This window comes from Oreochromis niloticus, linkage group LG16 (genome assembly GCF_001858045.2).
Source record: "Oreochromis niloticus isolate F11D_XX linkage group LG16, O_niloticus_UMD_NMBU, whole genome shotgun sequence".
Classification (NCBI taxonomy): domain Eukaryota; kingdom Metazoa; phylum Chordata; class Actinopteri; order Cichliformes; family Cichlidae; genus Oreochromis; species Oreochromis niloticus.
In genome coordinates, this window is record NC_031987.2 from 29,133,523 (window position 1) to 29,154,724 (window position 21,202).

Genomic DNA, 21,202 nt, shown 5'->3' on the forward strand with positions numbered 1-21,202 from the left:
AACAAAAATTGACCATTAAGTCTGTGAGGTACAAATTCCCTCCACTTTACACATGGTGATGTGATTTAAATGCAATATTCATATATACATTTGTAAAAGGTTGCCTGGTTTAAAAAGAAGAGATCACCACAAAATACTGAACAGATGTGAACAAATCAGTTTATTTTAGTTTAAAGGTAAAATCATCTCTTTATGAAATCACTTTTTTATTCTCTATGTGAAAGAATACGTACATCAAAAATAGTCAATATTTTCTCAGGGCAGAAAGAAACATGGAGCAATAGAAAATACAAATGACTGGCTGCAAATCACTCGGATCTGCCAGGAGGCTTTGTTTTTTATTATTCCTCAATATTTAACACAAACTCTTCTACTCACCAAAGGCTTTTACATCATCGGTCAGGACTGAGTGCTGACAATAAGGTCATATCAAAGATTTTAGGACAGAAGTAAATGTTTTAGTGATGTGCAGCTTTTCCGAGTAATTCTAAATGACTGATACTGAAATGAACAGATTTCTGTCCAACTGACTCCTGGCAAAGAGAAACATGCTGTTTTGGTCTAATTTACACACAATCAACCTTAGAGAACCTTTTATGGGAAAAAATGAACAGTCCACTGAAGCCGCTCAGTTTTGACTCCCACACAAACACACGAGTCTTTGCTCAAGTAGGACAAGTTGGTTCAAAGTATTGGTTAAGATGCCACTGAAAGAAAACAATGATGTATAACGTGCTTTTAAAGTCTTATTTTATGATGAAAGTTACCTGCATTATTATATTTGTAAACCTATAATCAGCCATAAACATTAATTTATAATGCAAACCCAATATGGGTAAATAGCAAAGTATTTTTTTTCTTAAGTATTAGAGCAAACGTATACTCAAAACACAAAATAGAAACCTGCGTTTGTTTTAACTTGTTCCCAGCAAAGCTGCCAGTCTGAAATCTGAATGTAAATAAGTAGAAATCCAAAAGGCCTCAGTGCAGGAAAAACTGTCACAACCAATTCAGTGAAAAGGACTAAAAGTCTTTTTAAAAAGAAGTTTGTGATTAAAAACTACAAAGTGAAACTCGATGCTTGCTGCTGTGTGAGCTGAACTGGCCTCAACTAGTGACAACAATGACGTAATGAAGCATTAACCAATCACATGCTTGCAAATACACAATCCAATCCAAGTGATCATGTCAACACACACTGGTCAACACTCAAGTCGCAACTCACTAACATTATAACAGCCCATACTTTGCCAGGTTCTCACTTGTTTTAATGTAATATTACTAATAGTCTGTTAAGCTCCACCCCCATAGTTACTATTGCTGTTTCCACATGTTGACAAATCTTAAACATTAAAATGTGTAATGTCTTAAATACTTTAATACTTTCATCCATTGGTCAGGTTAAAAATAAAAAATCCTACGAAATTTTTAAAAACGTTTATCTATTCACTTGAAAAATGACTGAAATTGTTCATTTATCGATACTTGTTAGGATCTAGAATGCATTTACTCTATTACTGGAAACTATTTACAAAGCTAGAAATGTACAGCAAATATAAACCAGTTTCCGTACAGCCTGAAACATTTTCTCAGCCAGTTACAGCTCTTTGCTTGCAGAGACACAACATAACATCAGGTTCAACATAATGATGCGAGGTACGAGGCTTCTGTGGAATGACCAATCAGACAGAACTTAAAATGATTTTCAACCATTTTCTGCACAAACAAAATTACATTTGGCCAAACAATTTCTTGATTGTGTTGAAAAAAGCTGGACAAACTTCTAAAACTCTAATCAATGTTGTGTACAAAATACAAAGGAAACAACCACCAACATCCCAAAGCAAACTCATACAAGAGAAAATCAGATCAGCTACCCCACACACAAAGCAGGAAGAGAAAAAACAAGCGTACATAAGGGCAAATATATTATTGTGACCTTCCCATCATCCCATGCTACAGCAGATAAACCAGTTTTACCCCAAAATCTAAAAAGACCTGAATGCAGCTAATTAGCTGCTTCAGTTACCGTATTGCTTTGTTATTGTTTGTTTTTACATTGCTGGTTGATCACAACTAATCACATCACTAGAACAAAAAGAAAAAAAAAAATTCAATATATCGGCCGATATTCTCACATATGAAACAAACATTTGTTTTGCGTAGTAATAATTTGAGTCCATACTAAGATAATATGGCACAACAATGTGACATATGTGTTTTATTTGTTTACGTTCTGCTTGGATCAGCTGGCTATCGTGTTTGTGGTGTTCCACATTTTCAACCGAAAAGTTGCAGAGTGCCCTCTGGTGGACAATCTATGCAACATCAACACTCATAACGGTGAGGCTAAACGGTGTTTCTCTCATTTCTTCTTTACTTTTTACTAGTGCTGTCAGTGTTAATCTCCTTAAGATGACGTTAACGCTCCGTGCGTGGGGCTGGACGGCGTTAACGCGTTAACAAGCTAACCACGCAAACGCGTTGACGCCGTGCAGCCCCACGCATGGGGCGTTCCGCGCTAACTCACTAAAGCAGATTTGCCACCTCAATGCGGTTATGGCCTTAGCATCATTTTAACGAGATTAGCACTGACAGCACTGCTTTTTACATTTTTAGTTATCAGCCTTTATACACACCTTTATTTCCTTTAATATCACTGGTTGTATTAATAATTAACTGCTCTGTAGAAACTCTAAAACAATGACTTGACTGTAACATAACAACAAGGCCGTTTATCTTAGTGCTGGATTTGTGTTTGGATGGAAAATGTGCAAATTAAGATGGTTTATGCTTCTCATAACTTCTGGAAAACTGTAATTTTGATTTTAACTGCATGCTGGAACAAAACCATTAGTTTCTCAATTTGTTAAAGGAATAGCTCAACGGTTTTGGACATGTTAGATGTTCAGAATGACACCAGGTTTGTGTTTGAATATTAATTATGAAACTGCAGTGGATTAGCTTGGCTAGGAAACAGCTAGCCTGGTTCTGTGAAGAGATAACAAGATCTGCCTGACAGCATTAATGTTCACTAATATGTTGTAGCTTGTTTAATTTTAAAAGCTTGAATTGTAAATATGAATTTCTGCATTTTTCAAATGTTGAATACAATACAACAGATCGACTTGCTAACTCTCACAGCTAGTTTGTAAATGCATTTTAACATATTTTATCAATAATGATTTTAGGGAACAAAAAACATTTATTAAATGTTTATATAAATACTTAGTGTTGTGATTTTTAATATCATTAATGCGAAAAGATGAGGTGGATTTTCTTTGTTTCCAGTCCCATGCTAAGGTAAGCTAATCAAGCTGATATTTTTAAAGCAGGCAATCTGATCATGTGACTCTCACAAATTAAACAAATGTATGTGTGAACTCACAAAACATCTGCAGTTCGCAACATCAGCGTCATTCAGACATCACACACACACACACACACTGTGATGCAGCTTCTTAGGAATCATCAAACTGCTCCTTTAACACTAAATTTTGTGGATTTTGTTTGATCGACGTTTTCCAGATTCTCTTTTGGCACAAATACAACTTGACAAGTTTTTAAAAAACAAAATAAAAATAAAAATCACCACATTAAATCTTAAATCAATATCATTATCTGCCATCCAACAGTCAATACAGTGAAATGCTCTCAGAGGCCTTTTTACCCTGATTTCTTTTCCCCCCCTACTGATTTGCCATCAGTCCCTCACAGTTTGACATCTAGGCATCAGTGTTTCCGTTCTCCTCCGGCTGCAGCTGCTCCTTTTCAGTGCAGTCCTCCTGTGGGGGGCGGACTCTCTTAAAGAAACCCAACTGCACAGGAGAAGAAGAAGAAGAAGAGGGCACAAGAGTCGGTTATATTTGGTAGTGAAAGTGGTGTTTCAGCCTGTAATCTGACACAGAAGAGCAACATCTGAACACACGTCTCAGTGTAAAACTACAGAAGCTTAGGAAAAAGGAAAAAAGCAGCACAAGAACAGTGACAGTGAATGGACATGTTTACTACCTTGTACATGATGAAAATAAGCAGCGCCAGCAGCAGCAGTCCTGACAGTACAGCCAGAGCCACCACCCAGCCTGGCACTGGTGGAGGAGGCTCAGCCACCCAAACCACTGATACACTCACCTGAAACGAGACGAAACCAAAAACATAATCACTTCTTCCTGATCAGATTAAAGTCATTATATATTATTCATTATAAAATGAACAATCTAACTCTTTAAAATGCACCGTCCTTCATCTGTGTTCCTTTAAGGTTGTTAAAATAAATTCCTCAAGACTGGTATCAACTTGTTCCAACCCTTCATTAAATCTACAGTCCAGAAGAGTCGGGAGTCTAAATACCAGCGAGTGCTTCCAAACACGCTGTGGACCTGCACTAGCATGTTTTATCAGTGATTTAGAGATTGCTGTATGATAGCAAAACACTGAAGAATGTTTTCACTGACTGATTTAAAATCTAATATTAAGGGACTATTACTGTTTATATGAATACATTTTATGTGGTTTATGTGAAAATATGAGCTCATTCAGAAATCAAGATTTTTTCTTTTGTTTTTTGTTTTTCTGCAGACAGGAACTGGTTTGTGTAACAGCAAGGTGAGAGTTTATTTTCCTCGCTGATAACGAGTGTACTGTCATGCGGCTGACTTCCTGCACTGAGAGGTTTTGTATGCTTGTTTATCTTCCTGTGAAATTCTTTGCACTTCAGAAGAAAAACATAACTTTAAAGTCACTACTTTGCTACGTATTTCATTCATGAAACCTCCGTATATATGCACACACATGTTGTGTTGACTACATTTTCTGTGCTTCTGTGTGTAGAAAAAAAACAAAAAAACAAAAACATGATACCAGTCAATAAACACATCCATACAGCTGTCTGTAAGCCAATAAAACTGGATAATAAAGTTGTGAGTATAAAACGTCTGTGTGTTAAATCCAGTCCACAAGGTCACTCCTGGCTCAGCTGTAGCTGTGAGTTAGACAAACTACATTTTAAGCACTGCCACGATCAGCCAAGCCCTACTGATCCCATGGTAACCACAAAGTTTGGTTGGGGGGGTGTTTGTAGATAATTCTGTGTCTTCCATGCAAACTATGAGCAACTGTGGACAGAAGATGGCCAGAGTTGTCAGGTAGTAGCCGACTAGGCCATTGTGACTGAGCCCCAAGTTGATGTTCGGCTGTTTGCTGATCATTTGTGTTTGTGTCTTACTGTGGTGCTATTGGATGGTAGCTCCATCTCCAGGTTCTTGTACGGCATCTCGATCACACTGAAGCTAGCCGTTGATTGTATCACATAGGAACGATTCTGATTCTCAGGCTGAAAGGAGGGAAAAAAGTCACATGTCTGACAAATGAAGTCCAAAATGCTGAGGATAAATCACGACCTGGAGAATGGGTATTACCTAACAACAGACGTGTGCTCTGCAGCTATTAGAGAAATTAGGACAGGGGTTTAAAAATGTGACAGTCTGGGCAACTGTGTTCTGGTTATTTGTTTACATTTTGGCAAAAAGTCCAGATTATGAATGTTGGATTAGCTATTAGCAACCACTGCATGTAATGCACCCATAGATGCACAGACAGCCATCACTGGGTTAGTGCAATAGTGAAACTTAAAGACCAGCTTTTGTTTCTAAGACTTTGCACACATGTTCTGTTGTGTGATTAGATTCCATTTTATTTACATAGCACCAAATTGCAACAACAGTTGCCTCAAAGCGCTTTATATTGTAAACTACAATAATATGATGGAGACACATGGCAAGCCCAAACCAGTTTGTTGTGTTAATCAGGAAAGGAAACAGAAAGAAAAGTGCATGCATTTATAATTTAAGAGAACACAGACACAGAGCTGGTTACTGTGTTCAGTAACATTGCTCTGCCCTAACGTAGGTGCTTTTATTTGATTACCCTGAGGAAGTTGTTGACATCCAGTCTGGAGTAGATGAAGAGGATGGCGTTCTTCCTCCTTTCTAGACGACCAACCTGACATTTCAGTGTCAGACACTTAGCTGTGTGGCAGTCCTACACACACACACACACACACACACACACACACACACACACACACACACACACACACAGTCACTTTGGTCAGAAAATAATTACAGATAGAAAAAAATGCAAAAATCCTTTTTATTAGGAACACATTTCGATTCTGAAAATCTTAAACCGGAAGATGTCATCTAAAGCTGCTGGGATGCATTAGCTGTTCTTAGCAGGATCAGGCATGAGTCAAGGTGTAATTTCATGTCATACAAATGAGTTAATCAAAGCATATCTGCTTGTGTAGCTTTACCAGTGTCTGCAGGTCGTTCTCTGCATTTCTGGACTCCAGATCTCTCCTCTGGCGGACGCTTTTTTGATTCCGTCCCTCCGACTCTCGTCCTCCAGGCGTAACAGTGCTGGTGTTCTTTGAGGAGCTCAGTGGGTTCTGACACACACAGACACAGACACACACACAGAAAGGCTTATTTATTGGAAAGATGTAAGAGACTGCCACAGCATCACATTATTGACTGGAACAGCAGAAACACTTCTTATAGGTGTTTAAAGCTACTTTGTCTAATTACAATCTGCAGAATTTAACTAAAACCTTCACCACTAGAGGGCAGCATTTTATCAGCTGGTGCTGACATGTTTTGTGGTCTGTGCTGCCACTTTGAACATTTGATTTAGCTACCCCATTTCCTCAAGAGGCTTTGCCTTTTTCTCTCACCACCACTGTAAGCAGGTGTGTCCTGTGATGATGTGGCCGCTTAACTGAAGGTTAAACTGACTCAGTGCAGCAAGTTGTGGTACAAAGTGGTAAAAAGTACAGCCTAGCACTAGTTTAATGTCAGCTGATCTCTTTAAGAAAATCCACAGATGTTAAAGTCATAGTCATATTTTTGAGCACAAATTTAGAAGAAGTACCTTTAAGATAACAGGTGACAAAACTGTGGAAAGAAGCTGTGCGTGAACTGTTTGTGTATTGGTGTAGTGTGCCTCTGTGTTTGTGTGCCTTACAGAGACATTGAGTGGGTTTATCTGTATTTCAGTGGTGCAGTTGATGGGTCCCTCTGTGTCGTAGCTGATGATGTAGAGCAGAGAGCCGTTTCTAAACTGGTACGGCCACTTGACCTCCAGCGCTGCCTTGCTGAACGTACTGGGACCGTTGTTCAGAAGCTGTGAAAGGGGAACGCAAGTTTTAATCTCAGTCCAAAGAAATAAAAAAAATAATACAGAAGAAATGTTTTCAATAACCACTGGCATTAAATCTGTGACTATGAAGCTGTTAATGTTGGGCTCTAATAAATCATTTCAAAAAACAAAAAGCATTTGAACTACACAATAACACCAACAGGGGGGGGGGGGGCAAGAAATACAGTCTCATATCATAAATCATTGTGAAATCATGAGGTCAGCTTGACCTACATCACATTATGCTAGCTGGTAATAATAACAAGAATAATAATAATACTCTATTATTTTGTGCAGTCTTAGTTAAATCAGTGAGATAAATAACAGAATCACCCCTCTCTCCTGCATGTTCACGCATGTGTGTCTGTACCTCGTAGACGTGTACTATTTGTGGTCCGATGTCGTCACCGACCACAGGAGGGTCTCTCGGTTTCCAGTTGGCGATAGGAATAAACACCTGACCAGGAGATGAAGACCTGGAAAAACATTTTAAGGAACAATCTGAAGCTGAAATTTAATAAAAACCTGTTTTTAAAGTGTGTTTCAAAGTCAGAGATATACCAGTTAAACGAGGGTGTAGTCAACAGTTTGATTTTTATACTTGTACAAATTCTGTAACTTTTAAAGCCTCATCCCTTTTTAACCTCCTAGGACCTGGCGTCCACATATGTGAACATCACATTTTGGGTTATTTAGACCAAAATACTCTATTTTGCTCTACAAGGGCCTGATATCCACTTACGAGGACATTATACTGCTACTGTTCTATCGAAATTTTAAACGAATATCCTCATATGTGGCTCTCATTTTTCTTAGAAACAAAAATTAGGTAACAAAAAATAAAATAAAATCTGGTAATTCTTTGTTTTTACATTTATCAGGTCCCAATAAGCCCAAATATCAAAGGGAAATTAAAAATGCATGCCGTGGAAGAGTTCGGGTCTTAGGAAGTTAAAGACGAGGCAACAAGCTTATCAATTGTTATTACTGGCAAAAATCATATAAATTACAGCCTCTTAAAAGAGAAATAATCTAATATTGTTCTTTTGAAGCTTCTTGAGCAGAAAGTTGATACACCTTCAGGAGCAGCAGTGTGTGTTTCTGTGTGTTTTACCCTCTGATGGAGACTTTAGCGAGTACAGCCAGTTTGATGACGCTGGTGACTTTGGGACTGGTGTTGTCAAACTGGTTAGAGCTGAAAAGTCAACATCAACAGTCACATCCACATGACCAAAAACAAACAAACAAACAAAAAATCCCTAACCCCTAAATGTGTTAAAGCAAACAACATCACAATACAATGACCTAACCTGATTAAGATAATCTAACCATGTGCACGTCTCTGGACTGTGGATCTGTCAATGTAAGCCAGAGGCACCTGAGAGAACCCACACAGACACGGGGACAACACGTAGAGGCTGGATTCGATCCCAGGACCTTTTTGCTGTGAGGCCATCTTACTAACCACTGTGCCAGGATTAGTTACATCAGTAATTTTAACTGCGCACAGGTCTGAATGTAGTGAATGGTTGTCTGTCTGTATGATTCAGCTGTGCGACAGACTGACAACTTGTCCAGGGGCAACCTTGCCTCTCGTCCTAGGACAGCTATGATAGGCTCTGCCCCACCATATCTTATGCTCAGCAGCTCAGTCCTGGACTCTGTTACATTTCTAATGTAAAGATCCTAAATTGGATAAGCTGAAGAAAATGAATGAATGGCTGGAGAAATATTACAATTTACTGATTATTCTATTCTTATTTGTAAAGCATCTAAAAGACATTTCAAAGAAGATATATGTCATAAAAAAGGCAAATAAAGATATACAGATAAAATAAAATGAAAGACACTATTTAATAATAAGTTCAGTGAATGATGGTAATAAATAGTAAAAAAAAAGTAAAATCCTGATTAAAAGTTGGAACCTGATGCTAAATTCTACATTTGTGCTTATCGTGAAGAAAATGCTGTCAGTGCCAAACTGCAAATCAAAGACATCACAACACTCAATTGCAACTAACTGACTGAAAATCTGTTGCTCCAACCTGACAAATACAGAAATCACCAAAAATGTTGCTAACATGTAGAACTCATGAAAGAAATCAAAAGAAATCAGGAATAAGTCAAATGTACCAGATAATAATAAAGATAACTACCTTAAAAAGTTTAAGAATATGAGAAAAGGTTAAAACATAGTTAATCTGTACATGTCAAAGGTGATGACAAAAAGAGAGAAACGGCCTGCAGAAATCTCCTGACACACATTTAAGGAGCAGTAAATCTGCTGTGCAGTACGAGTGTGTCGATGAGCTGAAGAGGAGGCGAACCAAAGACTGCTGAAAACCCTTCATTAACATACTTCTCTCTCTCTCTCTGCCACAGAATTACAAAAACACACTAACACGGAAGAATGTGAAGACGGAGCTGCTTCCTTCACAGTTTCAGGGCTTTTGTCATTCAGATGAGCGAGATGAGGAAAAGAGCTCTGCTTTAATGAATTAAGTAGGCTGAACACTCAGTCTGATTGCAGTTAGCTTCTATCACGCTGAACCTCCTGAGGTGTGTTGATGCTACTGTTCTCTGCTTTTCTTTGTGTCCTTGGAATAATCGTTTCACACTGGATACAGGACGTACTGAAATCCTTCATTTTAAACACTTCTTGAGACCATTAATTCCCCATATTGACAAAGTGAAAACTTATTTTAATTTTAGCCTTGATTTTAGTCTTTGTGTAACTTTTGCCTCTCTATACACCAGTGTTTGTGTGCTAATATGAAAAAAAACAAAAAAACAAACTGAAGTGCTGTCAGTAGGTGGCGCTATGCGGCACTCATCACAATTACCCAGAATTACCTACTGTTCATATTTCAGGCCTTCAAAGTAAGTTCGGCTCAATTTTGACCCATTCTGAGTCCCTCATAATGATTGTGTACAACAAATTTTAAACAACAGATCTGTTTAGAATGTATAAACAGCCCATTTGACTAATAAACTAAATAAACTGATGATTAATCCTAATGAAATGACTGTAGTGCATTTTTCTACTGGTCACAAATTAACTGTACATTCATACAGCACTTTATCTGCCTCCATAGCTAATTTAGAATCAACAATTAACCTAACACACGCATTTTTGCTCGAGTACCCAGCAGGCAAAGGGGGAACATGCGAGCCCCACACAGAAAGGTCCCAGCTTGGATTTGAACCAGGAACATTCTTGCCCTGTTTCCTAACCACTCCACCACCCTATTACAGTTCTTGTTTCTGTGTGAAGGCACCGTCTGACCTCGTCATGACCTTTGTTCTTATGTGTGTATGATCACTCCTACAGTTTAACTGTTCCCCAAGATTTAAAATCCACCTAATCTGAACCGATTCAGGTCGAATTTGTCCTGGAGCAGCCTTGGTGTACAAACATTTATAGCACGTGTACAAAAGCGTAGCATCCAGGGTATTTTTGCTTCTATCAAATATCAAAATGGGTCAAATTTGACGAGTTAAAGCAGGCTCAGAACAAAGAGACCAAACACCATCCCGTACCTGACTATCTGCAGGTCAAAGTGGACAGATGTGTCATCCTCTGATAGCTGGTGCACGCTGAACCCCAACTCAGCCACCACCTGACCAATGAGAGCACAGGGACAGGGCCAATCAGTGAGCAGGAGGATGCAAGAAAATCTAGCAGACACCACTAGACTTGATTTGCTGAACAAAGGTCACTCAAAATAATCGAAAATTCATTACTGATGTAATCTGATTTTAAAGCTGCAGTTCAACATATTTGATTCAAATATTTGTTCAGGCAAAGCAAATGTGCTTTAAACTTGTCTTTCCTTTCTGATCAACTTCCACCACCACCTTTGATTCTTTTAACTTTCTCTTGTTAAAACAGTTGGATCAACTCCTATAACACACTTACTGATTTACATGCACCGATCACTGACCTTAGTCCCTCCCTTCATGGGGTTTCCTAGGTCACACACCACCATTTTAGTCTGGTTCTCTTTCTTGTAGGCACAGGAAAGCCTAGACAGGGTCTAAGAAAAATAAGACATCACAGATTATTAATGGAATACACACACACAGCTCAATGATGAATTGGATTGTGCAGAAATACTTTATGAACAAAGGTCCCAATGCAATAACTTTTCAGCTTTATTTCTCAAAGTACAGCAGCAGGAAAATGTGTTTCCTCACTTCAAAGTGAACATTAAACTGATTTTGGCTGAATCTGGGCAAAGTGGGGTGACGTCTGTATTACCTGACTGCGATCGACGCCGCTGAAGTCAGCCTGCTGCGGAGGGTAGATGTGGAGTTCGGCCTCGTAGGCTCCCTCGCCTTGATTCTCAGCTGTGATCTCGAGGGTCAGAGCGTTATCATCACCAATGTAAATCTGGTCACGGTCACTGAAGGGAGGGAAAGAACACTAAACTGAGGGTCTCACCTAAACTTCCGTCCTGATTTCATTGGCAAAACCTTTTTGATTTAACTTGTGTTGAGTTTGTTTTCTCACCTTTTAACCGACAGCTTGAGGTCAGGTTTGCAGATGTTGTCAGGCCCACAGTCCAACAGGATATGAACCTGATGGAGAGAAGAGCAAAGATGAAGATGCTCAGTATCAAAGAACGATAAATAAAAGGAGTCATTCAGTATTGTTTGGTCCAACCTACTATAAAACCTTCATTATCAAAAAAATAAATTGTGAACTATCATTCTCTACATGCCAACATGACTACCAAAGGCCCTATAAGTCACAGATCGCTGTTCATTCATTGAATAAGCTGCACATGCTTACCTGCTTGTTGATTTCAGATGGAGATGACATGTCAACAATAGGCTGCAATCCCGTTTTGTCTGCAGCCTGCTGGTAGTTCATACTGTACTCCATTGACACTGAGATGGGAGTGATCTTATCCCGGAACTCTCGATCATCCTGACAGAGCAGGAGGAAACAAAGAGTCATGTTTGTAAATCCATTCCTGGGAAGCGTTTTCCTTTTATCCTTCAAACTTTGAATTCCTCTGTGGTCACAAATCCAGTTAACATGTATCTCTAAAAGCAGCTTTCATCCGTTAGTCCTGTGATTCTAAACTGTGTGAGTCGCTCACCCTCAGGTAGACCATCTGCTCCTCGCAGGCCGGCCCTTTGCCGTTGGACACGGTCATGTCTTTGGAGTACTGAAAGGTGCGACTGTACAGGAAGAGGACACGCTTAGTCGCCTCCTTCTGCTTCAAGCGGTCCAACATGAGGTCCACTCGGAAAGCTGGGAGAGTTATTAGACAAAATCTGAATGTTGCACCGCCACAACTAATCTAACTCTTGTTGTTGTGTGGAGGGAAAATGGGATGTAGCTTCTGCAGATTTACTTACTGAGCAGGTCTGGAGCCCTGTGGCCGCTGACCTTCAGACAGTACTTCACCTTAAAACTGAAAAACAACACATGAGTCCCCCCTAATGATGTTTAACAATGATGTTTCAATCAGTTATTGACAAAAATGCACAGCAAAGGATGACTGTAGGTGTTTATGTGCAGGCGAACTGAACGCATTGACAAGAAAAAGAAAAAAACCTGTCAGAAAAGACTACAAGTGCATGTTTTAGGAGAAATGTGACTGCTCACCATGATACAGGCGTGTTGGTACCAGACAGTGTGCAGTTCTTTTCCTCAGGGTTGATGATCAGGGGTGTGATGTCCAACGTGGCATTTACACTGATCACTGGACGGGCTCTGTACATGCACAACACACAGAGGTTAGGTCAGTGCGGCGTGTTATGTTGATTACATCCCGTTAGTCGTTTGTCCCTGTGTGTTTTGTTTTGTTTTGTAATAAAACTCATTCCTACACGTAAACTAGAAGGAAAAGGATTCACGTACAAAGGCGTAAAAGTTTTACGAGCTTTACAGGGCGGGACAGGAAATACAAGTGACAAAATAGTTACGTTTTTGATGAAAGACTAATCGACTGTTACAGCTTTACTCAAAAACAAAAAATACCTTTAGCATTTTACAAATGATTTTTAAAAATATATTTAAAAAATTGCCTTGTAAGGTGATCAAGGCAGAACACATTAAGACAGACAAAAGTATTTAAAAACCGCACAGCATCATGTCACATGGCTGTGATGGCTGCTGGGACAAAGCTGTTTTTAAATCTTTCGTCCTGCATTTGGTTTGTTTTGGAAAATTAAGTATGAAAAACAAGCTTTTAGGAATTCCAGTGAATATGTGGACACTTTTACTTAATGTTGTGAAACTGGAGGAAACTTTAAACCTAAGGATATAAGTAGCATATTTTTAAAATCATTTCAAGACAATTTTCTGAACATCTATTCATACCAGGCATCAGGAGATACAGACAGGTTGTCGATCACAGTGAATCTATAAATCATAGACAGTATAAAACACAGGTGTAGCTTCTAGGCCTTAAACCTGCATTCCTCTTAATGTCCAGCAGGGGGTTGACAGCTGTTGTTGCAACAAGTCTCTGGAAAACTCTCCTTGTACTTGATCTGAGTACATGCCTCCATAATGACTGCGTGATCTACGTCACTGATTCTACTGTATGTTTCAGAAAGCAGTTATGGCAATTGACAGCTGAGCGTACAGTGCCCCAGTCAGAAACCCTCCCCCTCACTCATCACATCTGGTTTCAAGACCTCAACAATGGAAACACTCCATGCACATCTGGTTGTTCTAAGCGGTTATGAATGAGTATGACTTTGTATGAAAAGGGTTCACAGTAAACATTTAGGATATATATGTACATAAATATTAATGAACAAAAACAAATTAGGATGGGGATGCAGGTTGAACGTGTCCTAATAGCATCTATAAAGCCAGTAGGAGCTGAATGAAAGCAGCAGCTCTTTGATATCAGAGGTGGCCTTGCTCATTAAACTCGTCAGCTTCTATCAGAAGCATTACAGACACACACACAGTCACAGCAGGGGAGCACACTCACACACGCACTGTAGATTAAGGATTTGATTACCTGTATAAAACGGCTTTGTCTGCTCCAAACACTCCAACTATTAAATCTGTGGGACAGAAACACACATCAGCTCTTTTTCACAGCACAGCTACTGACATTCATTTGCCTCCCACTGTGCTTCTCTACATCTACACGTTTCTCTGTGTGTGTGTGTGTGTGTGTCTTTACCTGGATATCCATTCTGGTCTATGTCAGTATTTCCAGACATGGAGTACCCAAAGCTAGGGGGCATGTAACTGGATGCCCATTTGCCCTCCAGGCACTGAGAGATGAGGCAAACATTTCAAATTAAAAGTTTATCTTTGGGCTCTTGTTGCTATAGTATTAAACTTCCTTTCAGTTAAAAATTATAGCACACCAACATGACTGGGAGGATGTGGGAAGGCCACATCGACGTGAGCAGCAGCACAGTGGTCAGAACTGAATCCAGTTATCTAAATCAGTTTATTTGAAAGTGAAACTAGAAACAAACATAACTAAAATAGTTCTTACAGCCATTCTTTTGAATGTCTACTCAGGATTTTATGGTAATCCCAGACTAACTGTGAACCAGTTTAAGTGAAAACTTTATGTTTGTATTTTCAGTCCAGATCTGAGGTTAGAATCACTGGTTTCAGTGGTCTTTGCCTGTGACTACTTCAGAGTGTGGGCAGGATTTTCACTGTGTACACTGCTTCACACCATAAACACTAAACCAAAGTCTTAAAAATAAAAACAAAGAAAAATAGTTGTCACCCATATAACATTTACAAAATCCAGTTACTGTAGAAATCTAACTATAAGCATAAGTATACACTAAAGTGTATATAAACACATTGAATGGAAGGGGCAGGTGTGGTATTTACCTGGGATGGTGTTGCTTTGGGCCCCTGAGGGCTGCCATTATGGATGTAAACCAAACCATTATGGTTGGGGCCTCCGTAAGGAGCAGAGATGGCCACATCTGGAGAAGAGTGGAGGGAGACGCGGAGTGGGTAAAGAACTACTGTGTAGTGGTCAAGGTGAAAAGCAGGTCATGCATTTACTAAATCGTGTATACTTCAGCAAGGACCTGTGTCTATGTTTGTATACACACATATGTATCTGTGGACAAATTTCAGTTTTAAACTGCTGTTTCAAAGGGATGTGTGGAGCTTGATTTGGTTGGAGCTTCACTTTATCCTCACAAAGACAGAAAGTGCTAAAACACTGGAGGAGGAGAGGGTGGTGTTGTGGTGCTCTGTGTTACCGTTGTAGCCATCCATGTTCAGGTCTCCTAGCGCTGCAATGGCAGAGCCGTATCTGGCGTAAGTGTGTGTACCAGTGAGCAACTGAGGTGGTTGGAAGGAAAATCCACCCCGACCAAGATAGACAGACACCTGGAGAACGAACAAACAAACACAAACACACAAACACACACACACACACACACACACACACACACACACACACACACACACACACACACACACACACACACACACACACACACACACACGGTTTTAACAAACTGAAGGCTAACAAAAAACTCCACATCCTTTATATTTTGCTCATATTTTAGAAAGATTTACCCTTTGCCTTAAATTTGTGTTACAGTATTAATATTTTAAATTAGTGCTATCAGCGTTAATTTTGACAAGATTAACGCAGACAGCACTAATTTAAATAGCTTCATACTTCGGCACAGAGTTGTTAATTGTCTAATTATTTCTTACAAAGTTGATGAGTTTCCAGCAAAATATATTTGCTTTCCTTAAAAAAACAAAGTAAGCACAGTTCACCTAATCTGTCAAACACTTTTACAGTGTATGTGTGTATGTGTGTATGCACAACGGACGCTCTGTGTGTGCCTACCTGTCCCACCTCCTTCAGTTTTCCTTCTGAGGCTCTGTCCATGAAGAGGGGAGCTCCAATGAACACATCCATATTACTGACAGACGGATGAAACACAAAATAAGAACACCAGATCACTTATTATTTGATTATACTCATTTAATATAGCATCTGCTTTTTATATTTATAACTAAAACACAGTGTATCCATATTATTCTAAGGGCAAAGCGTCTGTCATCCTTTACATCCCTTTGTGATCTGTGTGACAGTAAGAAGAGTGCTTGCAGAGAGGACAGAGATGGCACAAGAATGAGTGAAAGGGCTGATTAAAGAAACTGATACACCGAGTCATCGAATTGCTCAGTGTGGTGCGATTTTATCTCAACTGCTTTTTTACTTCAGAAGGTGCTGTGCAGCATTGCTCCATCAACATAAGCGGAAAGACTTAAATGTCACGCAGAAAACATCAGAGCTGTGTCGACTGATACACAACACCAACTCTAGTATCACATTTCCACGTTGGTACCCACATTTCACCCGCTCTCATCTTTACTCTGATTTTCCTGACACTTCTTGGTTCCTCTTTCTTGAACGCCCCAATAGAGACTAACCAGCTGTTTATCATCATCAACCAGTTAACACGATACTCTCACAACAGGAGCAGATGGGAACAAGCAGTCAGCATGTGTTAGCATGCTGAACAGAAACACTGATAAGATGGTCAAACAACCTCTGAGAGGTTAGGTGGTTGTGTTTGATCATTTCCACCACTTCCTTAAAGCTATGGCATTAGCACCCAGCTTCTCTCACCACTTATTTTAGTTGGCACACAACTAAACACATAAACAAGTGTATGAACCACCGCAAACTGCGCAAGCATGTGTAAAGTCTCGAAACACTCCAAATTTAGCCGCGTTCTGGTTTCATTTAAAAGAGGCCATCAAGGCTCAAGCTGACAGCAAAGTGAACAGTGTTGAAGTTTGAGTGTTTCCAGAGGTCAAAAGCAGAGTCCATCGAGGGTACAAGTACGCCAAAGTCTACTAGAGACGCGTTAATTAAAAATATAAAAATATCTGCCATTCATATTTCCCCAAAACACTACCCAAGCTGGACAAACATTAGCTCTTCTAAGTGTCAACTGTTGTCATTTTAATGGTGAGTGGGAAGTCGGCTTCAGATATTTAAAGAAAAATGGATTCTCGTTCAATATGTAGCTTTAACACAGCAGAAAACACTGATACACACTCACACATACACACAGAACGCCACCAAATAGCAGCAAAACCACTGGACTTGACTTCATATCCCCACAACTGCATAGAGAGCCGGTTCAATGGAAATATGTTGTCATCCTATTGTTGCACTGTGCTGACAACAATTGTTCTGCCATAAATTCCATGGATGGCGCGCTGCTGCACGGATATCTACGTACAGAAGAATATATCTGTCCTTTTGTTGGAGGACTTGTCTTAAACCACAGACGGGGAAATTGTATGAGCACACACAAACACGTACTCACCCGTCATTGTTGACATCAAAAGCTGCAACTGAATGTCCAAAGTACGCAGCCATCTACAAGATGAGAGCGAAGGAGAGTAGAGGAGATGGAATCGTGAGTTTACACAAGAAAGCACGCAGTCACAAACATTTTAGTCGGGTTGGAAATCTTTAGAATGAACTTCTTATTTAAGCATGTATTGTATGTTTAAGCATTTATTGCCTGTCAGACTACTGTGGCCTTTTGAATTTAATACTCTTTAGGAACGCCATGTTAATGTTACATCTCTGTAAACAGTTGTGATGTAATGGCTGCATCTCTGATACAAGCTAGAATGATGTTTCTCCTCGTAAAGAAACACAGTCCATCAGCAGCTTCTGAGTAAAATAAGAGGCCGTTCTCAAACCACAACCCAGCGACTAACACAATGACACACATGATATCAGAGGTGAGATCGCATAAACAGAAGAAATTCAGAGAAAACTAAAGGAGGAGTGAGAGGCTTGACGTCAGGGAGAGGCGTCTGTCTCTTTAAAGAGAAAGCAGGCAGCAGGAAACTGATAAAAGAGGGGTTAGAAGGTTCAGAGGGAGCTATGTTGGACAGACAGGAAAATGAAGAGGAACTAATTAACTCGAGCGATGACAGTCTGTTTTCCTCCCCACCCTCCTCCCCCTCCTCCCCCTCTGCTGTATCTGCATCTGGAGCAGTTGACATCTTGATTTAAGATCAGTGTTCACAGGATCTTCTACACCTAAAAAGATCCAAAGCCTGGTTTCTTCACCCCTTCAGAGCTACCAAATTAATAATACTCTCTCTTCTTCTTGCCATCTGACACTGACCATCACTAAAAAGGCATCCAGCACGTTTCTTTGTGGTAGCAGGAAGAACTGCTCTGTTCTTCTGACATTTTGGGTGTTGTACAGCAAACTAAAAACACATTTGCAGCTCACTGAGATGCTTTATGTGCAGCTGAATATAACCCCTCTGTGTAGCCACGATCAATCATTTTGCTCAATGTAATAAGTGAATATCATCTGGATTACAGCTGCTTGAAAGTAACTGTTGGTGAACAGCTGATTAATAAACCACAATCAGACAGTATTTCAAAGCAGGTTCAAAACGGTACAGTACAAGCTGTTACATTAAAATGCACAGTGATGCTCGTCTCCTCCAGACAACCAAACACACGTGTCGACTTCTGACATTTCTAAATGAATGTAACTGGCCCCGTGCAATCTGTCAACTGATCTAGAACGCGGGCTGATTGTTTGTTTTTCTCCACCCGTGGTTGTTTTACTGATTAAATCCTCAGAGGCAAAACCCACTTTGAAGCATGCAGCTGTGGCTTTCTGTGCCACAGAGTACGGCTGTCCCACACCTCACCTGTGACCCTGTGAAGTTGATCATGGACTCCATGACTGCGCCGTTAAAGATGTTCACCTAAAACATCGAAAACACAGCACAGATCAGATGCTGTTCGTTTAAAAAATCCCCATTAACGCTGTTAGAACTCAGCAGTGCTGCTGTGCATCTCACAATAATAAGCATCTTCAGCTTCTGTTAGTGACATTATACATTTACAGTAATAACACAGAATCATCAAATGTCAGCAGCACTGTTGAAGCCAGCTTTGTCCACTGGTTCCCAACCTAAGGGTCCAGCCCCTCTAAAAGTTTACCAGACGTTATGAAAGAAGAAAAAAATCTGTTTCTGTTATACAACTTTGTCTGATCTTTGTCACTTCTTCACTTATGCAGTAATAAGCCAGTGCAAGCAGGTTCACTGGTTTATAATAGCCCACATCAGCTGCATTATACCCTGGCTCCAACAAGTATTTAAAAATGAAATCAACAAATCTCAATATTTATATCCTGGACGTGACTCCGAACTGCAAAATTAAACCTGAGAGAGATTTGTACTTCGTTATGTCTTCTTTTCTACACATGGTTTACCAATCTGAGGACAGATAGCTTATTATCCTCTGTGTTTTATTTGCGATGGAATCTAAAGCCACAATGATTAATATTTAACAGCAAGCTTATGTATCGTAATGAAAAGATCTAAGTCTTTAAAGTGTGGGTTTATTACTCTAACCATATGTAATGAACATAAGGAGAATTGAAGTTAGTCTTTGTAACTAAAACTCTGAACTCTCAATAATGGTTTGCTCTAAATTGTTATACAACTAGATGAAGAGAAACCACCAATCATCCAATCACAGCTTGAGCTTGAGAGACTGACAGTGAATATCTGAAGCAGAGCACTAGCTGATAATTGTTGGTTAGATGCTATGAAGCACTCTGCCTAAAGCCCCGAGGTAGGCACACTCACCGACCACAGACTGACTGGATAATATGTCCTGCACTCTGGAAGCTCCAGGACAACAGTCGGAACTTGGCATAGTTCAAACATTGAGAAGTGTGTGTGAGCTTTTAACACTTACGTAACCCAGCGCCTTCTCCCCCCTCGGTACTCCAGTCACAAAATCTGTGGAAGCATAAGAAGTTGAACAGATAGACACTAACAGACTGGTTATCATCTAACTACAGATGTGACTTTCTTTTTGCTATTGCTTCAAATATTGTTGTTAGAATTATGTCATTGACTTATATGATAATCCAAAACCCAACACTGTTACAGTTACTGTGGCTTTAAAAGGGAAGCTGGGCGTCCTCGGGACGCTGCCTTTAAAAACAGAGCATTTAATTCAACTCACTCTGAGCCTTTTCTTTGTAAGTGTGTGAAAACTGTGTGAACATTTCACACTGGTGTATTTGCAGTACACCTGCATTGTATAAATCCCCTTTATTATCACTCTTACCGTCCTTTCCATCGCCATTGAAGTCTGCAACTGTTACAGAGTATCCTGTGAACACACAATCACAGAGTCTCTCGGTTAGTGTGGCTCTTCAAATCTTCTGGGGTTTGATCGTTTCAAAATATGTTTAAAGATGCAGACGGACCTCTAAATAAGAATTTGTGCATGTAATTTGAATATATTGTAACTTATAGGCACATTCTCAATAGCTAGACACACTAGAAAAGTTCATCCGCTGTGTTTGGATCGTCCTCAAAGCTTGCAGCTGCAACGCTGTAATTTGTGTAAATGCTTTACTGTTAAACTTTGCTTTCATAGTTTTATATTTGACAGTTATTTAATTTTATACATAAAAAAACTCAAGCAGCAGTTTTTTAAAAAAATCTCTTTATACCAGGTCCTGCTTGTAGACTAGCACTAATGATGATCACAGACTACATGCAAAAGATGGATTCCACCCACTGCTTAACAAAGACCTGTGAGACATAAACATGGAAGTTATGAAAATGTGACTGAAGGTGTGTACGTGATTGTGTAGTTACCAAGATAACTGTCGTCATACTGGGCATTGGCTGACTTGGTGGAGAGCGTGTTTCCATAACGGGTGATGTAGTCATTATTCAAGCGGTTAAAAATCTCTGAGACGTCATCAGAGATCAGCTGGCCTGAAGAGAGAGGAGAGAGAAGAAGAAAAGACAGACGAGACGGCATGGAGGAGAACAAGAAGAGTAAAGCAAGACAGAGCACAAGGAAAGAGCGAGGATAGAGAGCAAAAAAGAAAAAAGATGGAAAAGAAAAATGTTAGAGCACAGGAGACAATAAAAGCAAAAAAACCCAAGCAATTTAGGGGAACAAAAAAAAGTAAAGGAAGTAAAGGGCAGAAA

General features: G+C 39.7%; 1 protein-coding gene across 2 annotated transcripts in view; it reads right to left on the minus strand.

Moving 5' to 3' along the window:
• Window positions 1-137: 137 nt before the first annotated feature.
• itgav (integrin, alpha V) overlaps window positions 138-21,202 on the minus strand; it is a 38,220-nt gene continuing 17,155 nt past the window's right edge. For both annotated transcript variants that reach the window (XM_013274010.3, XM_013274011.3), the window contains 26 exons: window positions 20,861-20,983; window positions 20,322-20,366; window positions 19,944-19,987; window positions 18,884-18,940; window positions 17,521-17,573; window positions 16,023-16,098; window positions 15,418-15,547; window positions 15,035-15,132; window positions 14,358-14,451; window positions 14,190-14,235; window positions 12,818-12,925; window positions 12,568-12,623; window positions 12,306-12,460; window positions 11,993-12,130; window positions 11,711-11,778; window positions 11,459-11,603; window positions 11,142-11,234; window positions 10,738-10,817; window positions 8,312-8,392; window positions 7,568-7,673; window positions 7,024-7,182; window positions 6,314-6,448; window positions 5,926-6,039; window positions 5,225-5,332; window positions 4,012-4,131; window positions 138-3,818 (listed from right to left, as the gene is read on the minus strand). In XM_013274010.3, coding sequence (XP_013129464.1) covers window positions 3,726-3,818; window positions 4,012-4,131; window positions 5,225-5,332; window positions 5,926-6,039; window positions 6,314-6,448; window positions 7,024-7,182; window positions 7,568-7,673; window positions 8,312-8,392; window positions 10,738-10,817; window positions 11,142-11,234; window positions 11,459-11,603; window positions 11,711-11,778; window positions 11,993-12,130; window positions 12,306-12,460; window positions 12,568-12,623; window positions 12,818-12,925; window positions 14,190-14,235; window positions 14,358-14,451; window positions 15,035-15,132; window positions 15,418-15,547; window positions 16,023-16,098; window positions 17,521-17,573; window positions 18,884-18,940; window positions 19,944-19,987; window positions 20,322-20,366; window positions 20,861-20,983 — 2,525 coding nt within the window. In that variant the 3' untranslated portion in view covers window positions 138-3,725. The remainder of the gene's footprint in view (window positions 3,819-4,011; window positions 4,132-5,224; window positions 5,333-5,925; window positions 6,040-6,313; window positions 6,449-7,023; window positions 7,183-7,567; window positions 7,674-8,311; window positions 8,393-10,737; window positions 10,818-11,141; window positions 11,235-11,458; window positions 11,604-11,710; window positions 11,779-11,992; window positions 12,131-12,305; window positions 12,461-12,567; window positions 12,624-12,817; window positions 12,926-14,189; window positions 14,236-14,357; window positions 14,452-15,034; window positions 15,133-15,417; window positions 15,548-16,022; window positions 16,099-17,520; window positions 17,574-18,883; window positions 18,941-19,943; window positions 19,988-20,321; window positions 20,367-20,860; window positions 20,984-21,202) is intronic.